The 22,581-nt window shown below is 40.0% G+C and overlaps 1 protein-coding gene and 1 long non-coding RNA gene across 3 annotated transcripts in view; one reads left to right on the top strand and one right to left on the bottom strand.

Moving 5' to 3' along the window:
* Positions 1-19,076, bottom strand: part of wnt7bb (wingless-type MMTV integration site family, member 7Bb) — a 44,888-nt gene extending 25,812 nt beyond the window's left edge. The window contains exons 1-2 of one of the 2 annotated variants that reach the window (XM_077568477.1): positions 18,622-19,076; positions 5,417-5,643 (exon numbers count right to left, since the gene is read on the bottom strand). In XM_077568477.1, coding sequence (XP_077424603.1) covers positions 5,417-5,643; positions 18,622-18,695 — 301 coding nt within the window. In that variant the 5' untranslated portion in view covers positions 18,696-19,076. Of the gene's footprint in view, positions 1-5,416; positions 5,644-13,229; positions 13,669-18,621 lie in introns of those variants that run through there. The other variant, XM_077568475.1, reaches the window with a different exon arrangement.
* Positions 3,336-5,851, top strand: LOC144053729 (uncharacterized). The gene is made up of 2 exons (XR_013294500.1): positions 3,336-4,760; positions 5,457-5,851. It is a non-coding gene; the product is annotated as an uncharacterized LOC144053729 (long non-coding RNA).
* Positions 19,077-22,581: the final 3,505 nt, after the last annotated feature.

The following is a 22,581-nucleotide window of genomic DNA, read 5'->3' as shown; positions in this document are numbered from 1 at the left end:
GCCAAAAGCGAATGCGTAGCCTTCCTGTCTACTGCACCGGAGAGCTTCATCTCTCTTTGGATTCGACTGAAATAGCTAATCAACAACTATAAACACACATATATACACCCGTCATGTCATGACATGTCAGTCAGCATGATTAGGGTTCTTCATCTTAAGGCTGGCTCTTTTTTGTTCCTAGTACGTAGGAAAATAGATTTTTTTTTTTTTATGTTGTAAATTTCACTGCACTTGCACGTCCATGCATTCGACATTAAGCAATTTCAACAAAGGAAAAACAGCCTCCCACACGCTTAAAATAACTTAAATGTATTTATTGTGGTTATTAAGGCTGTGATGGAAAACAATGGTGCCCATAACCAAATATCAACACTTTGGACCTAATCTGGATATTTTCATTTAGGGGTATACTCACTTTTGTTGCCAGTAGTTTAGATATTAATGGCCTAATGCCAGAGTAATGGGTTACTTTTGGGGTACAGCACATTCACACTGTTCTACAAACTGTACACTGACTACCTTACTTGCGAATTTGGTCTCGTGAAGATACAATGAAATATTTACAAAGCAAAACAAAAATCTTCAAAAAAAGATGATAAACATTAAATATAAGATTACGTCTTATTTCACATACCCGATCAAATGACGTCATTGATTGATCGGGCAAATTAAGCACTACAGCCAATCACCAATTTTGTACAGAATGCTAAATAACGTCCGATCCCGACCCAGCTGATAAAATCGGCGTGAAGCCTAAGATGAACGTCATTAGAAGCCAAAATTGAGATTGTTAACCGTAAGTGGGGTACACGTGTACCCATAAACAGGCGCAATTTTGAGTATCTTTCCTCGGCAAATAAAAATCTGTGAAGACCTGATTGATTACCTTAAACATGCATCCATTAGTTCTCAGAAAACAAATTCAAGAACAAAGAACAGTAAAGCTCAAGTGGACTACGACAATGCTTTGACACCGAGCATTCATCATGAAAATCATCAACAATTTCAACCAAAAGCAAACTAGCATGAGAACAAAACTAATTACTTACTAGCTGCTTTCTCCTAGCAACACAACAACGTGGCTGTGTCCTCCAAACAGCAAGGGACTAGTACTACAAGCTAGTGACATATCCTCTGAAAAACAAACCAAAACAAAAACATAATACTCCAAAATGCAAAAACTACTATGACTCTATTTGTACTTGAGTATCTTACAAAACAGAAACAAATAGCAGGTTTAGCTTGTCATGCTGACCCAGGAAGTGAAAGACAGGAAGCAGGAAGTGAAAGACAGGAAGCAGGAAGTGAAAATCTTGGAAGGAAATATAGTTATCACACCTGTTGGGGGGGATATACAGAGGTTTACTTGGAGGAAAGAGAAACCAGAAGAATGAAAAGTTAAAAAGGATTTATATGAAGCATGTTTGATGCCATTTGTCTTTCCTTGGACAAGCTGCTGGATCTGTTTTCTGCCTGGACTGGAATCAACAAAATAAGCTAAGTGAAAACACGCAAACACCCACAGCCACATCTTTGAGCTACTTTGCCTTTTTGGGGGGAGGGGGGGGGGAGCGGCCATTTTGAGTCTAACCATAGCATCCCTCTGTACAAACAACCCATTGACCTCAACTTTACGACTCTCAACCAATCCACCATCGACTTTGCTCCACTATTACTTAAACTATAATCTGCTTGTACAACAAGCGATGTTGAGTGATGCTTGCAGTGTTGTGTTGATATAAAGTTGGAGTGCGCCGTTTGAAGGAAGTTGTTTGGCCTTTTTTTTTATATAATGTGGTGAGTCTTCTGTAGCTTGAAGAGAAGCTACTAGCATAGGCTACTACTACACTATACATTTTTCGATGACATTTTGGTATTATTCAGACAGACTTGAGGCTAATATCATTTGACAGGTTAGGTTTGACTATTTTTCTAAAGATATCGTTCCCTTTCCCATGACTCGCCAATTGACATTAGAGCAGTGCTGCCAAATTGCCGCCTGACAATTACGTTTTCTGTTGCAAAGTGCCTTTCATCGGCAGTTTGAGAAGTTTATGACTATCAAACTGCTCCAACACGGAGTACAATTTATGCTATCTGAGGCAAATTTCTCAAAACAGGATCTATTTGCGACAAACCGTTTTCACAGTCCAATGATCAGTCTTATGTGATAAATTAGTGACTTAACAGGATTTATCCTTGACTGTAGCCCGATATTCAACAACACAGGATGCTGTCAACAATTTTTTTTTGCAACTCAACATTTTTACTACAAGTTCTCCGCAGACTTGACTGCAGCGCTTTTTTAAACCTCAAACCAATCGCAGCGGTGCGCACTGCAGCTGGAGGAAACGTCGCATTTATGTTGGTTGCGTCTCAGCTGTTGGTGACAGGCAAGTTTTTCTCCTGAAGTCTGCACAATCGCCAGTGAATCACGCACTTGCTTTGCAAGGTCACGAAAGAGGCAAAATTGACGGCTTAATATTTAGAGAAGAAATGTTACGGTTTTAAGAAACACATTTCCTGCAGCATAAATCAATTGTCATTTTTTTAAACATTATTTTAAATGAGGTGGGAGAATATTTGAAAGCTATGGTTGCATTTCCAGGCCAGTTTTCTATTGAGTGGAATAGCGCCACCTGTTAGGGATGTAGTGCAACTTTCCCATCTGTAATCTTGTTATTCCCGCAAACTAGTGGAATCTGACTCAACAGCGCCTCCGCTGGTTTAAGTGAAGTATTGACATTCTCTTAAGCTGCCAATTGAGCTATTGAATCTCAATTCTTCAATTCCAAGTCCAAGTGCTATTATTTTTGCCCATTTTGGGTCGCCAGTCTCACATATGTGCAGCACCTGTCACTTTGATGGTGTCTGGCTTTAAAAGCCTGGTGAGTGACGTGGGTGTCAACAAATTCAATTTTGGGAAGGGCTCAGCTCTGATCGAAGGACTCTGATCATACCTGATTGGTACTTATTAACAATAGTTCGAAGACGTAAGATGAGATAAGATAACCTTAAATAGTCCCACAAAGGGTACATTTGCAAATGCAAGAACTAAAGGCTTCTGTAAATTTAGGCTACACTAGTGCATCACTCTAATCTTAATCAACACAGAAGCACCAGAAGCATCCGAAGGACAGAAAGCAGGCCTTTCTAATGTTTTTCCTCAAATCAACATGTACTGATGGAAATGATGAAAATTTGGGAGTCATGTCGAGCATTAGCAGGAGCACCACTGAAACAAAAAGCAGCACATTCACAACAAAGACAAAGTGATTTGAAACAGAACCACTGGCCTAAATGCACGACCCGGCCGCAACATAACAGCCACAAAGTCAGATGACAGATATTGTAAAACAAAAACAATGCACCCAAGCGTGTTTTTTTTTTTTCATGAACGTCTGCTTCACATCTTTTTTTCTGCACTCGTGAAGAAGCATAGCAACCAACTGAAACCAATTAAAAACAGATGTGTCCGACTAGTTGGCTTCGAACGCCACCAATAGCTGTCCTCTCATCTGCAATATCATTTTTCAAATGTAGATTTTTAGCAGGGCTTTGCGTGTCGCTACAACCCGAAGCGACCCTTTGTAGCAATGCGAAACGGAGCGCTTGAGGACTAAGGATGGGCCGGAATCGGTAGCATGTGAAGTTCTGTTGAGCGGAGCCAACCCAAACGGTTATACAATAGAGCGTCAAAGAGTGTGTTGTGCGTTGCTGGTTTGAGTTTTGGACCGCGGGATTTGTGCAGCTTGGGTTTGACCTCTGAAGAGCCACATTTCATAGACCGCAGAGGGACTGGTACCGCCACACGTTTCATACGCCTCAAAGCGAGACAATAGGATGGCTCCAGACGTGATGGAAAGTCTGAGGTTTCAATAGCATAACCACAGGATCGCAACTCAAAGCTAATGCAGTCTTATTATTATTGTCAGTCATGCACATTGTCCAACACAAACTTTAGATACACCTGCTTTGTGAGACAAATAAAGATGTGTAGCCAAAAATGACACCACCTGGACCGTCACTATAAGTCGGGTGTTTGTCCATCCGTACGTTAGCAGAACAATGGTATCGCGCCATTAAAATCGCCACGATATCTTCGTCGTCATGTCACGATATTGAAAGCAGCACGTCTGTTAAAAAGGCAAGGTTGTTATTCCATTTGTGCCGGTCTGGTACCCTCTGGTGGTTAGTTAATTAGTGCAGTTTAATTTTAATTAGGAATGTTTTGACCACTGTGGCGGTTATCACTCCCATAAATGAGTCATAACGGCAAATATTTTTCAACATCTCCATTAAAAAAACATTACTTTTTGCCCGCTTCAGCCAAACACAGCATTGTGAATTACACAGACCATGATACTTTGCGCGGCTGAGCCATTAGGAGCAGATGACAATGACATGTGACATGACATGGTCAAGTCTATTTATTTGTCACTGCTGTTATTATGTACAAGAACACAAAATTGTGCAAATTTTCCCCCGGTATGAGGTTGTTGTTTTTTCAGCCAACCTCTCCACAATATGGTAATATTTTATCGTATTGTGACATATCGTTACATGCCTAGAAACTAGCCATGCAAGTTAGCCTCTTTATCTTCCTCAATAGCAAATCTATGATATTTACTTTGCAGATTGTGATACTGACTTCCATAGTTGGTACGGATGATGATTCGTATGGCGAAGGAGGAATGCCTTTTGATCATATGGAACACCATATTTGGCTATTTTCAGTTCATGGAGAACACAACAAGACGGTAGGACTCTACCCTTTCATTCTTGATCGTGGGAGCGCTTGCGTCGTGACTGAAATGGCGATGTGAAAAAATGATGGCATGAAAGTGAGAAAACCATGGCGTATCTGTGTAAACATTTTTGAATTAGGCAACTTCTTGATCGATACACTTTAAGTTATGCTACTTCCTGGTTCCTGAAAAAGGACACAAGACATTTTGAACAGACCAAATGGACCCTATCCATTCACTTTGAGATGGATAGGGAACACTTCCATTGAGGCAAATGTCAAAAAGAGAAAACAGAACAAAAGTAGAAGAAAGCTTGCCGTATTTGTCTGTCCACTATTACTTCCTCCTCAATGTGAAATGACATGATAGGACAGTTTGTATAGTCAGATGGGAACACACCCTTTACATTTTGGGTCATTTGTGAGTACTCCTGAAAACCAACAAGCCAACCAGATAGCTACAAGGTTCCAACTGAGAACTAATAAAATGCAGCACATGAACGCTACCTAGCTAGCTAGCTAGAGAAGGAATAGAGAAAATAGTTTCCATTTGTAGAACACACTAAAATTGCGAATAATGCAGTATCATTGATTAAAGCTCAAAGCAGTTCCCACAAGAAGCCACATGAAAATAAAAACAGCGCCGCCTGCAAAAGAAGCCAGACTGACCTACACGCAGCTCCTGACCGAAGACCGTCCTCTCCCCCAGCGCCGAACAGTTCCAGCGTCCGTAGCGGAACTGATATTGACACTCATTGATGCCCATCTGGGCGCCCTCGCCCACAACAATGATGGCGTCCGGGCGGCTCTGGCAGATGGCCCGCTGACGAGGTGCCAGCCCGGGAATCTTGTTGCAGATGATGTTGGCGCCCAGAGCCACCACTGAGGACAGGGCCCTGCCAAGAGGGAGAGAGAGAGACAAAACCGTCAGGCAAGAATATTCGACATGGATGCATTGCGCAGTCTGACTGAAACGAATTGAGTTTCCTTCCAAAAGAAAGCTCGCTTACACTTATGTGAGGTTCTCCACAGTATGATTCATTTCAACCACTGATTGATGCACCTTCCATAGTGAAGTGAAAGCCTTTTAAGGCTTTAATCCAGGCCTGCTACACGCTTTTTTTTTTTATTGGCCCATCGTGTATCCTAATAATAAATTTAAGACATAGCCCGTAAAGGTTATGAGAAAAAGTTCAAATATTGAAAGGTATTAGTTTTTAATTTACAGTGGAAGTCAAGTCAAAAAATGATGTTCTATACGCACCCACTAGTTAATTAATATTGCTTTTGTAGCAGAAGAATTAGGCAGCAAAATTCACCCGTTTTTATCCATCTCAGGGGGCGGCCATTTTGCCACTTGCTGTCGACTGAAAATGATATCGCAGTGCCTTAAAGCTCAGGTAACCGACCAATCACGGCTCACCTGCTTTCTGGGTTCTGTCATGTGACGTTAACAACTAATTAAAAATAAAGTTGAAATAAGTTAATAAAAAACAAATCCAATTTGGACTTGTCATAAAATGACTTCAATGTTATCGTTCATTGCCAGTTATTCATACCAAGAGTCCCCCAGACTAAAAATAAATGCAATTTAAAACAATCCACAAAGTAAAAGAAAAGGAAAAAGAAGTCCAAGCTATGTTGGCTCACACAAGCACATGGAATGTACAATGTCATATCATTCATGTTATTGCTCGCTTCTCTTGACAGTTATTCCCCATAACTGCCTCTTCGCAAAACAGACAAACAAAATGACTAGAAATAATCCACAGACATAAAAAAAAAAAAAGTATTTGGCATGTTGGGTCTCACACAAATGTGGGGAAAGTAGTGTCATGTCATTAATGTGATTATGCACTCCTCTTGCCAATTATTTATCAGAACCACCTTGCACAATACAAATAAACGCAAAGACTACAAATAATCCACAGAGTAAAAACTATCCAAAATAGGATGTCATTTATGATACTATGTACACATTATACGGTATGATTTCAAGTTAATGATAACCACCATGTAGCACAAAAGAAGCAGAACAAGTAGAAATAATCCATAGAATAAAAAAAATCTATTTTACTCTGGGCCATGCGCTCACACAATGTGCATTTATTTCCTATGATTATGCAATCTCACCAGTCATTCATGAAAACCGCCACCTTGCATAATAGAAACGGAACGACTAAAAATAATCAATAGTGTTAAAAACGAATTAACCTAAAGTACGCTGGGTATTTACTGGCACACAGATGATATACATTTCTTGTGATGATGTTCATGGAAACTGCCACTTTTCACAATACAGACTAGAAATAATCCAAGATAAAACAAACAAACAAAAACACCGACATATTCATGCAAAGTATGCATGTTATGGTGTAGAAATAATTCACAGATTAAAATTAAAACAACACATGCCCACTTGCAATGTGAAACAAATGGAAATAATCCACATAAATGTGTCCCTCTGCCTTTGTATTAGTAGTGGAATGAGAACATACTGTATATACAGTAATCGAGCAAGTGATGTCGACACATATGCTCTTATTTAAAATCCACTCAATGGATGGCTCATCAATGTCCATGGAAACCTCGCAAGTGTCGAAAACACAAATGAAAACCTCCGAGAGGAACTCCATAAATTACTAAAACCCCCAAATGCTGCTTCCCGCCGACGACGATTCGTACTGCCAGCCGGCATCTCCGTGCGCGTGATGTTGATGATGATGCAGACTCGAGCTTATAGCCAATTATCGTAAAAATAATAATAATAATAAAAAAAATAAAATGATTCCTTATGATTTGCAGGCCTTTAACATTAACGACAAGCACATGGGGCGCATTATCAACACTTAATCTAAAGGTGACTAAATGCTGTTTATGAGATGACACCCGTCTTTCGCAGACTAACATCAGTGCGACAATATCCAAGCGTACGCAACAGATTAGCACTAAACATAACTTCACCCACCCTGTGACTGTTAAAAGTCATCACCAAACACACAGATGCAAATATTCGATGTGGGATTGTTGGGGGGGGGGGGGGCACTTGGAAGCCCAAGTCAAGTATGACGTCGCCGAGGCCATGTAGAAGGGGGGATCATGACACCAAATTTAGTCCAGTGGGGATTTGAAAAAAAAAAATTTCTCTTGGTCGGAGATTAAGAGCAAAACATTTGATGGATGGCTCAAACTCTCTTTCTGACAACGGCTTTTTCCACCCAGACAGGGAAAGCAAATGAAACCCAAGTGCAGCTGCTACCAAAGTGATGTTGCCTTGCTGTACTCGGGGTGAGCTCAAACCCCCAAAACGAAATCTCCGAAAATGATACCAAGCTTAGAACTTGCGCGACAGAAAGAACCACTAATGAGCCGCTCTTAAAAATAAATTCAATTTTTTTTTTAAATGGTCATCTTGTTTGTAATGAGCTCATAAAAGACTCAATATTGTTTTCCCTCCGTGCTTTATTTTTTGAGTTGTAATTTTTATGCTATGTGCTTTTATTTTGGCGCACTTCCAGCAGTCCAGGAAGTGCTATCCACTAGAGGTGTCTTTACACCTAACTGAAAGACGCTAACAGAAAAATAAGGGGAAAAAAGGTCCGTGATTCAACGTGTTCCTGAATGAAGCGCCAATTCACGTTGTTGCTGTCTAAGCACCTAGCTGGAACGGGGACAAAGTATTTGTGCTGTTTTATTTGTTTTATTGTGATTTTTCATGACGTGAATTACTTGTAAAAGGAGCTTTTGTACCATTTCCCATTGAAGTTGATGATAGCTTCTCATCAGTGGTTGTTTAATGCTACTAGCTTTCCGTGTTAGCTAGTTTTTTCGCGTGTACTACTAAGAGTTGTGTTAACGTTGTATTTGGCAACTTTTAAAGACTGTCATTTATGTTTATTATTTGTTTGTTTACAGTATAGCTCTTTCGGTGTGTCAACAAATGGAACAAGGAAGGAATAAAAACTTAAGGAACACCGGTACGCTTCACCATTGTCTGGCAGGGTTTGCTACATTGTTAGCTTGTATGTTTCATTCACCTCGTTGCCCCCTTGCTGCTCCGCTGACCCCGGCGTCACCCCTTTGCAGTATATGCGGTCGCCCATGGCAACCGCGACATCCCATCCATACAAACCAGACTCATTGTGCTGGCTCTCACTTTCTAACATGCTAAACGTCCCCTTTGCTTGAATGCCGTCTTTGGCTACGACGAAGAATAGAATTCAGCCGTAGCGCCATTTCGTGCAATCGGCGACGAGCGCTCTGACAAAAATGAGGGAGTTGATGCCAATGAATGGCCTTGTAATGCAAAGTTTCATGGAAGTCGGGAATGATTAGGGAGAGGAATTTGACAAAATGGCTCTAAGTGTCCTGCTTTTTGCCAAAGTCATCTGGACGGAACCCGTAAAAATGCTTCAAGTCGACACTTTAAACACACAGATGGTAAATGTTCTTTCACTTGTTTAGCATTTTTCCACCTATAAACTCATTCACTCCCAGCCATTTTCACTGAAGCAACCCCCTTCGCTCCCAGCTGTTTTACTGGATTTTGACTGATTTTGCAAGGCCCACAGAATATTGTGTTCTATTGCTATAAAAACATGGAACTTACCAAAAGAGCCTCTTCTTTCATCAAGGAAAAATGTATATTTGCATTTGTTTTCAGTTTTGCAGCAATTAGCATTTGAATAGAGCTAAGTTTCATCAATATTAACATTCCTGGTGAAAACACTGACAAAAAGAGCTTGTTGTAACATGGCCCTGGCTGATCTCTTATACTCTGTTGCCACCTGCTGGCCATTTTTGTAAAAACTACAATTGCTTTAAACCACCTCTTCATGTCAGAAGCTGCATCAAAGCCTTCTGTATGCTCATGCATTAAAAAATAATAATAATAATAAAAAACGCGTAAAATATGTTTTTGGGGAGTGAAGGACAAACTTCAAACTTGAACTTGACTAATAAAGTCACATTCAAATTGTGCAATTCAGATTTTGTTTTTTGGTGCAATGTTTCAAGTTTAGTGAAATTTAGTCAAATTCAAATATAAATGATTCCCATTCACTTTCTGGTGGCACATATTATAGCCCATAAACATCCAGAAATGACAAATTGCTACTCTAAATAGTATTAACATAATTGAACCAACTGCAAGATAATATTGTTATCAAATGTTGGTACTCGGTTTTAGTGAGTACTCAAATTCTTGTAGTCGTACTCAGTCTGAAAAAAGTGCATCAGTACATCCCCTAATAGCGAACCTAAAAGAGGATAAAAATTTGCTGGATAGTCCAAATATTCGAAACGCTCATTATGGTGCATTGCAGTTGTCCACGCCAGCAAAGCGCAGCCACAGTCACACCTGCGTCTTACTATCTTTGGAAGGCAGAATTTTTGATGGAGAGCGGCTGGGAACTCCGCTTCCGTTCCCGAGTGACTCAGAGTGGAAACCCACATTCCGCTGAACATCTTTGCCAACGTGACCTGACAAGTACAACCAAAAAAAAAAAAAAAAAAAAAGTGGGGAGCATCCGTATAAGCGAGCGCTAGGCTCTTACATCACTGTGTCGTGTGGCCTTGAGACAAAGTGGGCGGCCGACGTCACGGCAGACGTTATTGCATATCGTCATCACATGGGACGCTGTGTGAGTCGCACAGCATCAGCTTCCAGGCATGAATCTTACAGAGGAGTGCACTCACAAAAAAAAAAAAAAAATCATGGCTGGGACACATTTTAACTAAGATGGACCCCCCCCACTCCCACTCCCACCCCGCCACCCTAAGAGCAGGAAATGTTGTGCTTTAGGGCTGAATGGGATTCGCTCTCTCCACTCATCATGGGGAGATGGATGCATGGACAGATTGCATGCAATTCCCCAATTATCCAAAAAGAAGAAAACAGTACGATACGAGTAGCTCGACTGACAAGATTTTGGGATGCAAGCTGTCATCCAGACATTTATCATTAGACTTTATCGCCTTCAATATTTGCAGCATATTTCTGAGTCACTTACAGTAGTTGCGGAACTATTTGTGGTTTATCTCTGCATGACTGTATTATACTGCCACCCTGTGGCCAAGGCGGTCACGACAGAAGGAGCAGCACAATGAATTGAAATGCAGCATTAAATCATGACACACAAACTAATTCTTAAAATGCTATTTAATGCTACGTTATTCTTTCTGTTCGTTTCAATTGGGGAAAGATGATTTGAGATTTGAGTGTTTTGAGTTGCAAGTATGGTCACAGAATGAATTCAACTCTTATTTCAAGGCACCACTGTGTCATATGGTTATTATATTTAAAATGAAATACAGGGTTGCTTTTGTCACCGGTGTTCTAGCGCAACGTCTGCCACAAAATGGACAAATGTTTTAAGACGGAATCTTACATGTGTGATGATGAAGTATAAGGCCTTTTTGTTTCTTTACTAACATGAGCATTGTAATTTTAAACACAAGATACTGTGACCTAAAAGTATTAAATTGTCAATGTTCACTCTAAATTTGGGTCCAAAATGTCAATTTCACTTGTACAGCGCTTTTCTACCTTGATACCTTACTGTCACCTTCATCCTTAAAACTGCTGGGAAAAACAACCCAAAGTTGGGTAAAACTGACCCAAGTTAGTGTGTCAGCAGGTTCCGTTTCTTGCTCAAGGACGCTTTGACATGGTCACATGGGTTGAAGATAAAAACCTACAACCTTTAGGTTGGAAGATAGCCACCCTACCACCTGAGCCGTGCTGCAACTCAACTTTTTGAGTGATTCCTTCAACCCAACAAGTTGGGTCAAATGAATAACCCACAAAACAAGCCAAACAGTTGGGTTGTACAAAACAATCCACAAATTTGGGTTATTTTGTGTGTTATTCATTTAACTCAACTTTTCGGGGGGTTATTTATTTATTTAACCCCAAAAGTTGGGTTACTTAGGTGGTAACGTTGGGTTAAAAGTTTATGGGTTCAATAAATAACCCCCAAAAATTGGGGCAATTAGTTTGTTTGTTTTTTACTCAATTTGGGTCATATTTGACCTAACTATTTTTAGAGAGTTGTACTGAATGTCTAAACTGTAAAATTAAATAAATAAATAAATAAAAAACAGCTTGCATCTTTTGAGGCTAAAAAAGGAATTTAAGTTGAAACAACTTTAAAATATGATTCTTTTTTTTCTTTTTTTTACATTTATGGCATCGATGTTAGCACAATAAAGCAAGCAAGCTGTTTGCAGCAAAATAATTTGCTGAGTTGTTTTTACTTCCATGTTTGAATTGAGGGACAACACAAGGAACAATTAGTTGCGAAACGTTTCTTTCTTTGGTGTGAAATGCGGGAAGCCAATTTTTACAACAGCAAAACTTCAAACTACTTTCTTGAATTGCCCAACTTAAAATTGTATTCCTTGAAATGTTTTACTTCAATCAACTAGCTTTATTTCGAATGTGTAGCCAACAAGCGGCTGTTAGAAATTAAGACAGAAAACGTGTTGGTCTCCTCTAATGCATCCTGATGCTAATTTTATCTCATCACAACCGCATCATGTCATCAGCCCGTACTTATCACTGCGCATACTGGAAGTCCGCCAACCGGTTTTCCGGTTTGCTCACATGATGTTCTGCTTAGGGCTCATTAGGTGAGCTGGTACACCCTGGACTCGTCGCCATGCCAGTCACAGGTCACAGGTCACATACATACAAACAACCAGTTAAGTTCATGCTCACACCTAAGGACAATTCCGTTTTCCATGAACATTACGTGCATGTTTTTTGGAACAAACAAAAATCCCACGCAAGCAAGAACTTACACATGAACGTAGATTCGAACCCGGAACCTCTCAACTGTGAGCCACACGTGCCAACCACTTTACCCACCATTCTGCCCCAACAGGAAACTTGCATAATCCAAATAAACAATGCGTTTATGGCTTTAATGTGCAAGCCACGAATTGGACTGCGTATGCGCCTGCAGTGAGAAGAGCCCACTTTTAACTTTTGGAGGGGGGAAAAACCCAAAAAAACCACACATCTATTTTAGCAGCAGGTTTGGGGTCTCCGGGGCAGCAGAGGAAGTGGGCAGAAAGCGAGAAAACAAGAGAAAGAGCGAAAGAATGGCTTAGTAATTACTTTGCGAGTCCCGATCCTGCAGGGATGATTGGTGTTTAATTAAAAGCCGCGGGGCATTCGGGTGTCAATCAAGTGATGAATGGACTCACTGGGACGGTGAGGTCATAAGATAACACTAATCGACTTTTCTCGCCAATTCCACAGCCTGCTTCGTTTGTTCTTGAACGTCTCTGCCACTCTGTGGCCAAAATGAAGCCGGCATGCAGATAGAAGTTGGTCAAAATGTTTCACTCCGCACTCAACGTGTTCAATTGAGGTTTGCGTGATGAAATATCGCACTTATGCAACTTTCTTCTTATTATTATTTTTTTCCTTCTGCTAAACGTTAATGACGCGGCCGGTTAATTGGCGGCAACTTACAGGTAGCTGCCGCTGGTGAGGATGAGGAAGATCTGCGGGTAGTAGACTGACAGCAGAACACTGCGCGACGAGAACAGGATCATGATGACATGGAGGAGCCCAAGCGGCTCAGGCGCCTCAGACAAGATGGGCAAACACACTTTGGAAATACTAAATCAAATAGAATATAATAATGATTCAACAAAAAAAAATTAAAAAATTGAACTCTTCTGCTTTTAATTCCCAGTTCTGCATTTAAAAAAAAAAATAAATCCAGCTCCCGAGTCACGCCGCTCCGAGCTGCCGTGGCCGAATGTGCGGGGCCGTGGCCGGGGTGGGCTCTGACATGTCTCCGCGGCGGCGGCGGCGGCGGCGGCGGCGGCAGCAGCGGTGATGGTAGTAGTGGTAGTGGGTGATGCGTTCAGGGACCTCGCATGGCAGAAAAGTGCCTGTGCGCGCTCGGCTCCGCAGTCGCGGCTGCCATTGGGCGGCCGGAGACGACTGCAGTCCGCCCACTTTGCCACGGCGGGACAATAGGAAGGGGCGGGGGTGGGGGGGGGGGGGGGGTGACACTGATCCGAGGTTTCATTCATCATCAACTCAGCTCCCCCCCACAAAAAAAAAATCCCTCCCAAATATCAACAAACACCGTCATCGCAGCTCCGTGCGCTCAAAAAGAGGAGGGGTCAAATCAGCACTTTTTTTTTTCTTTTTTTTTTGGGCAGGATGAGTCAGTCTGCATCCACAAGTTGGTGTTATATGCAAGCTTTGGGCTGGAACGACAAATATTCCCGTAGCACTACTGTCTACTTTGTCTAGGCAGCTAAAATAGCACAAAGTTGCATTCTCCGGCTCAAAAAAACACTCTTGAAAGACCCTCTATGCAAGGGCCACGCAAAGTATGCCTCCTGGGCCAAATGCGGCCCATTCTGTTCTTTCATCCGGCCCACTATGAGCATTAACATTTTTAAGAGTCCTGGAATTTTTTTTTGTTAATTTTGTCTCTTTTTTTCTGTCATTAGTTAATTAATTATCTGATGAATAATGTGTTCGAAGGCATGTTTGTGTTTTGTATGGAGCCAAAATAATCTGTCCATTCATTAAAATGACATTACGTTTTATTTGTTGCTTTATTGTAAATAATCAAATGAAAAAGTATACACAATTCAGATTTGTATTAAATATTTGGTTGATTATTAATAAATCAATTGAATATTAGCATTAATTAATTTGAAATAAGCATAACTTTATCTACGAATTAAGCATTCTATCCAAGTAAAAAATAATAATAATTTCAAATTCCAAATCATTGTAACTAAATGTTTGAAAACAGTTCGATAAAATGAAATGCAAATGTACCTTATAGGGACGTTTGATACCACTTTTTCAGACTGATACCAATACAAGTACTCTCTGATATAGTACGTTCGATACATAAGATTTTCCCCAAAAAATGACAGGCAATTTAATTAAGATCTATGTATCCCAATATAGCATTTTCCTTAAAATTGCGTGAAATTAATGGCAATTTTACATTCTGATTTCACATTCTTAATCGTGAAATGGCCACAAGAGGAGGTCAATACTGGTATCGGCCAGATACTGATACCTGGTATCGGTACTCATCCATCCCTAGTATTTTACTTCAAAGTTAACACAACTAAACGCTACATGACAAATGAGCCATACCACATTGGAAAAAAACAAACATTTAAACCACATAATTCAAAATATTTTTGCATAGTTTGAACATTTAAGTCCACGTTTCAGACTTACAGAATCACTTCTTATACAGGGATGTGATTTTTCCGCTAATTCGCGGAATTCCGCTTTTTTTTATCTCCCCCCCCAAAAAAAAAAATTTCTGATTTTTTTTTTTTTTTTTTTTTTTTTATATAGTAGTAGTAGTTCATTGTGTATGCACATGACTCCGACAGATAACATCTTCTGCTATAACAAAGACATTTGTGGTATGCTCTAATATGAGTTACTTTTCATTTGGTCATGATACAATTATTTGTTCATGAAATTTGAACTCTTCAACATTATTTATGTGTTAACTTAGTAATCACATTAGTTAGATATGATGATATTCTCAGTGATAGTTTTTAAAAGCAAAGGCAGTCCAATGTTTTTGAATGTGACTGATTTTGAGTTGACTAAAACTGCCATTTTATATGGGATAGTTCAATATACATTGAAAATTTATGCTGTTGTTTTGTCTATTTCTTTGTCATGTGAGTGCATTGAAAGTACTTAAAAACACGGAAAACCCATGAGCTCCGGTGCCCCTTGTCCCCCCACCAGGGCACTGCCCTGGACCTAGCTGGGTGCCAGCGGCCCCCAGACCCCCGGCTAAATTTTCAGATAATTTCACTTTGGTCAAATCACATCCCTGCTTATAGGATAAATAATATGAATGTTTTAAGGATGCACTCGTGTCAAGCTGTTAAGGATCCAGGCATGGAAATGAAACAGTTGGACAGATTTTATCCTGTGTGTGTGTGTGTGTGCGTCTTCGCATGTGTGAGTATGTGAGAGTTGCTATGGGCCTGTCAGTCAACACCTGCAGGCTCCAGTCGTCGTAAATGAAGCGGGTACAATGAAAGATTTAGTGAAAGTAAAGGGATGGAAGGAATGAGCTAAATGGTCGGGCTTGGTAAACATAGTAAGAGCACCCCCCCCCCCCCCCCACACACACACACACACACACACTGCATATTGGAAGTACACTGTCATGTGATATGAGCATCTGTGGAGCTTGAAGTGTGTTTCACGCTCCACTCCACATGAGCTTCTTCTCCTCCTCCCTACTTATGTATTTATCCCACTATCTGGCGAGACACTCAGCAGCAGCCACAACATGAGGCACACCTGCACAAACAAACAAGTGGAGGATGCCCAGCGGCATACTTGCATCCATCCAGCAATGTTTATATTTTGCAACACAAAACAAAATAGTGGCGTGTGGCAGGTGCATTTCTGCCCATTGGAATTGAGGAGAATCGGAGTCAAAGGTGGTTTGCAAGGCAGCAGCTCTTAATGGACAACAGGAAAACGACATGCAAGATTATGTCTATGTTGGAGTAGAACTGTAGGATGATTTTTTTTTTTGCATCATTAAACGGGGTGCGAAATATCAGGACCTTTTTTTATTTGAAAGGGAAAAAATTAATTACATGTAAATCTAAATGTCAAACATTGACTTGAAGATTATTGCTCCATTTGATGCAGGGGTGTCAAACTCATTTGTGTCAGGGACCACCTTGTAGTTCCCTGTGAGGGCCGTTTTGACAGTGAAAACAAATATTTCATCTGGGGGTGTCAAAATTAGTGTGTTAATTTAAAGTTCCTTTAACGTCACTATTTTTTAAAATTTAATTTAATAATAATTTAAATAATGCATTTTTTTTTTACTTTAAATATATTTTACAATTTTAAAAATGCGCAGAATTTCACAAATTACTTCATGTTAAAGATTAGATAGCTCAAAATATGAAAAGAAAAATGCACTGAGCTGTCACCAACGTCTTACAATTGCAATTATGCCATCTAGTGGCAGAATAATGACCAACACAAATCAATAACACATTAGTTTTTTACTGTACAGTTGATCTTTTTCATTTTAACTCAATTTGATGGATTATTATGAAATTACTGTATCAATGATTAAAAGATGCCACCATATTTCTATTAGTTTAATGTTTTTTGTTTTTTTTATTTTAAGAGTATGATAACGTATTTTATTGTACAGTTAGAACAGATATAAAATTTGGGATTAATCGTGAGTTAATCAATGAAGTGATGTGATTAATTACGATTCAAAAAAATTAATTACCTGACACTGCTAGTTTCATCGTATTTAGGAAAGGGGCAAGTACTGATACCAGGTATTAGTATCGGGTCGATACCCTTATTTCAATGTATCAATGCCCTCTTGTGGCCGTTTTACGATCGGGAACTAGAAATTAGAAAAATAGAAAAATGCCATTTATTTTATGCAATTTTAAGAAAGCAGGGAATATTGTGATTATATAAGTCTTTAGCGGTAGCGGTACTTGTTAATGGTATCAGTTACTCGTACCGGTATCGGTCTGAAAAATTGATATCTAAAATCTCTAATCATATTACATATACAGAACAAATTGAGCACTAGTTCTGAAATCTGTGCAATTGTTGTTCAAGTTACTGTAAAAAAAGTGTTTTAAAAAAAAAATCAAAAAAATCCAAAATCTCAGTTTTTATTTATTTCACGTGACCACTTGAAATTTGAGTACAGACTTTAGCAAACATCATGGATGTTGACACGTGATTTGCTTTTGTCGGCAACATACTGTACAAGCATGTGGCGGGCCGGATCTGGCCCCCGGGCCTTGAGTTTGACATCTGTGATTTTGGATTTTAGTGAATGGTGCCTGAGTTGGTACCCTTTAGGAGCACACCTGGAGCAGTTCCTACTTATAGAGTGTTCTTTAACTCATTCACTGCCATTGACGGCTATAGACGTCAAAAATTCATTTGAACTATTTCTATTAGTTTCACATTTTTTTCCCACTTTTGTTAACAAGAGTATGAAAACCTAGATTTTTTTATTGTACATTTAGAACAGATATAAAATTTGTGATTAATCGTGAGTGAAGTCATGCGATTATTACGATTAAAAAATGTAATCGCCTGACACTCCTAGTTTTTAATATAAAAAAAGAAGATTATTAAAAAATAACAAAAAATAATTACAATTATTTAAAAAAAAAAAAGAGAAAAAAGAAACGATTATTAAAAATTAGGGGCGTCAGGCGATAAAATGTTTTAATTGTAATTAATCGCATTACTTCACTAGTTAACTCACGATTAATCACAAATTATATATCTGTTCTAAACGTTAAAAAAAATTAATCGGCTGTTGCTCCTAATTTTTTATATATATATATTTTTTTTTTAAATGAATTTATGGCAGTGAATGAGTTAAAATAACTGACTGTTTTTTTTTTTTTTAAATATGTAGATTTCTGCCCTTAAAGACCAACAATCTCCTCAAAGTGCAACAATCTACCCTGTTATTAAGCACACCAGTGTAAATTGTGTGATTCCACAGACTGCCATGTGTGTGTCTTCTTGTGTGTTCCTCTAAAGTGAGTGGAGGCGGTGAGGGGAGGGATGAGGAGAGTTAAAGCTAAACAGGTAAAAACTCAGTCTGGGCCAATGGAATGTGGAAATACAACTCTGGCGTGGTGCTATTAAAGAAAAAAAAAGGTATGCATGGTTGCAGACAGCAACTGGAATGGTTGGGAATGACACTCAAGCACTTCTTAAAAGCTTAGTAATCAATGTGCTTTACATGATCAGCTTCATGTTGGATAAGCTCAATAAATGGTCCTCTTTTTTCTTTTTTTTGGTAATGGTTAAAACTCACCCGAGCCTGAGGTAGATGATGCCCAAACACAGGAACACGGGGTACAGGGTCCAGGTTCGGAGGGGCTTGTGCATGGTCGTTGCCACTCCGTCCGTGGGCCATGCAACTGGACGTACAGGATGCGTAACCACCAAACGACAACTGGTCCCTCACAACAGGCCTACTAACTACAACTAACTAACTAACCCTTCCACGTGCACACATGGCGACTTTTTCCCGAGGCACCCAGCTCGTGTGGAACCGTCCCCAGGGTGCAGTCCATGGTCCGGTCCGGTCCAAAAAAAAAAAAAGCGGCAGGTGAGATGAGCCGTCTCCACAATGAGATTGGATCACTTGTTCCGTCCTGTCCCCACACTTTGCTCTAATTAAGTATCCATATGAGCACCTTTCTTGGAATTAACTCCATAGTGTTCTGACGCCAGACAGGTAAGGAAAGCCTTGCGCGGAGGTGCACGCCTTCTTCTCCTCCTCCTCCCTCCCTCCCTCCCCCTTCCACGCGCGGATATGCAGATAATAAATGGGGCCGGGCTTTCCTTTCCACGATCGCCTCGTTGCAACGCAACAAAGTGATGATGTGAAATGATGCCTTTTATATACACACAAAGAGAGAGAGGGGCCCTTTTTGTCGCTTTGCGAACGACGAGTGCGCCTTTTGCGGCTTTTATTTTTTTATTTTTTTTTTTTTGCGCCACAACAGCACGCCCCATAAACCCACGGCGCAAGTGGAATGTCTCTTCCACAAAGCGGCAGCGTGACTAATAATAACAATAATGACTAATAAGAATAAGGAGAAGAACGCAGAACTGGCGTCTGAGATGCGGGAGAAGTCGTTCAGGATGTGTCAGTCACAGTGATTGGTGATAAATTGCGTGCAAAGCGACATAATTTATATTGAAGACGGGGGGCGGGGGGGGGGGGGGGGAGAAGAGAGAAAATGTTCCCATCACTCGGGCTTGATTGTGGTTGAATTTTAAGCAGATGTGCAGCAAGTCTGAGTGCATGTGGCTACGTCACAAGACTCCCCCTGCTGTCAGAGCGTGGGAATAACGTCTAAACTCTTAACGGCGAAGCAATATGCAAACATGATCGAATCAAATGTATTTATTTGTTTTTAAAAATTCATTTATCTGAATCTCTGTTGACTGACTTTATTTTATTATTTTATTTGTAATCAAATGTTATAGTTCATTGAAAATAAATTAATTAAAAAGGCATTAATTTACACATTGCTCGAATAAATAAATTAAAAAAAACAAACACCAAATTAAAAGTTGCAACACCAGGGGTCTCAAACTCACAGCCCGGGGGCCATTTGTGGCCAGCAGAACGATATTTTGCGGCTCCTTACTTCAAGTCATCTTTTTTCTTTTCTTTTTTTTTTTTGCCGTATTGTTGCCCTTAAGTAACATCAAGTGGAGTCGTAGACTCGTAGTCACATCTTTTTCAAAACCCGCTGTGAAGAGAAAGGTTTCGCGATGAGAGCAGCCAGTTTGAAGAAAATCAGAAGACATCATTGTTTGTGGCGCTCAAGAAAACAGACCTGTACCAGGGAGATGATCTGGGAGACAAAAGAACCGTTAATGTTCTGAACTGTTATTAATAGGAAGGTTGGATTAGTTATACTTGTTTTTTAATACATGAATCCCTTTTTTGTTAAATGCTTGATGCAGCCAAGACACAAATTGAGTTTGAGATCCCTAATAAATACATCTTTCTTTCTTTTTTTTCTTTTAACTTGGCCCACGTGTTCATTTTCAAAATAAAATGTGTACTGCAAATAAAACAACTTGGATTTTTGGGGGCTAAAACTGTCATTTGAGGTGAAACAATCTTAAAATATAAATTATTGCGATTTATGACCACAGTGTTAGTCAGCACACACAAAAACAAGCAAGTTGTTTGCTCCCCCACAAAAAATTGGCAGAGTTGTTTTTCTTTATATCTTTAAGTTGGTAGTTGGTGGTAAACTCTTCTTTCTTTATTGTGAAATGTCAGGAAAGCCAACTTTCACAAAAGCAAAAATTTAAATCTTTAGTTGAACTGCCCAAGTTTGTTGCCTTGAAATTTCGAGCGCACCCAACTGTTTCGCTCTTAATCACAAAATGTGCCTTCCTATGATCTCAGGAGATTCAATACAGGAGCTGCTTTCATCATTGTGAGTCATGCGGCTAAATAAGGCCACCCAAATATCAGAACCAGCTCTCGCTGTAATGCAAAGCAGTTTTGCACCAGCACAAACCGCCGTTAATTAACGTGCTCCTAAATGACGGTTTATGGCCCTCGCGTGACATTTAAATAGGACGGCACGTGTCCCTAATATTGCGGTTGACCTGTGTACAAACCACGCTCTGTGTGTATTGAAGCGCAATTTTGGTTAAGAATCTGCATTCTGGTGTCAGTAATATGATTCTCGGGTTTCCACACGCACCTCAAAAGTATCCGTTAAGAAAATAATAGTAATGTGAGGAATCTTTATTTTCCCTAGACCAGTAATAGTCTACCGCTCATCTGGCTTCTTTCCTCATCTGCCTGGCAAGGGAAAAAAAAAAATGTTTTAAGCGTGCTCACCCTGCTCCCACCCTCGACCAAATTTTATTATGCTAGCATGGTCCTTTGAAGCCACGAGCGCCGCATGTTTCCAAGAAAGAAAGTGCATGTGAAAAAAAAAAAAGGGGGCTAGCATGCTGTAATATTGACGGCGTAAACTACAATTACAGACGCGAGCTATCTGCGCGGCGACCACGAGAAACAGACACGACCGCAGGGGCCCTTTTGTTTCATGGCATCTCGCCGTTGCGGTTGCCGAGGCCTCTCCCTACAAAACACGTCCCATCAAAATTCCAGACGGATCTTTTGGAGACGTAATCAAAGTCAACGTACGCGGGTATGACAGCGACTTGTATTTGATGTCTGGCCTGTAAAACGGCCACCTTGTTTGTCGTCATGTGAACCTTTTAGTTGGTTTCATTAAATGCTAGCATAGCCTACACACACACACACACATATATATATATATATATATGAAAAATGAATCTGCTGTCTTCATTGTTGAGCGCTGTGGGCGCTAAAACCACGCCGCGCCAATTCCGCAACAAAATTCTGGCATCTGTGTGCATAAAAAACAATAAGTGTGGCCTGTGACTGAAACATCCTCACTGGCTCGCCCGTGCAACATCGAGAACAAGAATGCCAATAGAAAACAAAAACAGCAAAATGTACACTTAAAAAAATTGACAAACATCATACCTGTGAGCATAAACAACAATGAGCATGCTGATGTCCTTGCTGGCTCTTCTGAAATCAAACAAATAGGATGCGCATTAATCGCCATTAGCGAAATTAGCTTAGTCCGTCAACGTACAACGATTACAACATGAGCCCAAAATCACGCAAGATAGCAACAACAATGGATTAACAACATACTGGACTGTAGCATAAAGTTGTATTACTTTAATCATTGTGACTGTTACAGAATAGCGAGAATAGCCAGGCCTCGCTCACGTAGCATGTCGTCGTCCTCCATAGCAAAAAAATTAAAATATATAATTAATCTTTACAATATCACTTGCTTTTGGTCATATTAATACATATATATATACCGCTATAGAGTGCAGTTAGCTAGCTAGCTGTATATATACTAGCTAGCTAACTGCACTCTATAGCGGTGAAGACGTTACATATAGCTAGCTAGCTACAGTCTTTAGTGGTGGAAATGGCCTAGTAATAAATTATTGATAGGCCCATATTATTATGAATGATACTGAAGTAACTCGCAATTGTGCTGGAAAACCATTGATGCGAACAAAGGTCGTCAAGTTGTTATATAGTAGGGAAGGGGAGACTCATATGCCAGGCACGCAACATGCGTCACTTGGCGCTATTATAGCAGTTTATCGCTAATCTATCCACAATTGAGTACGACACAGTTTTCAGCAATTATCTTCAAAGGTGTAATGTATT

Source organism: Vanacampus margaritifer, chromosome 6, assembly GCF_051991255.1.
Source record: "Vanacampus margaritifer isolate UIUO_Vmar chromosome 6, RoL_Vmar_1.0, whole genome shotgun sequence".
NCBI lineage: Eukaryota > Metazoa > Chordata > Actinopteri > Syngnathiformes > Syngnathidae > Vanacampus > Vanacampus margaritifer.
Note: the sequence above shows the minus strand (reverse complement) of the source record. Positions and strands in the feature narration are given on the sequence as shown.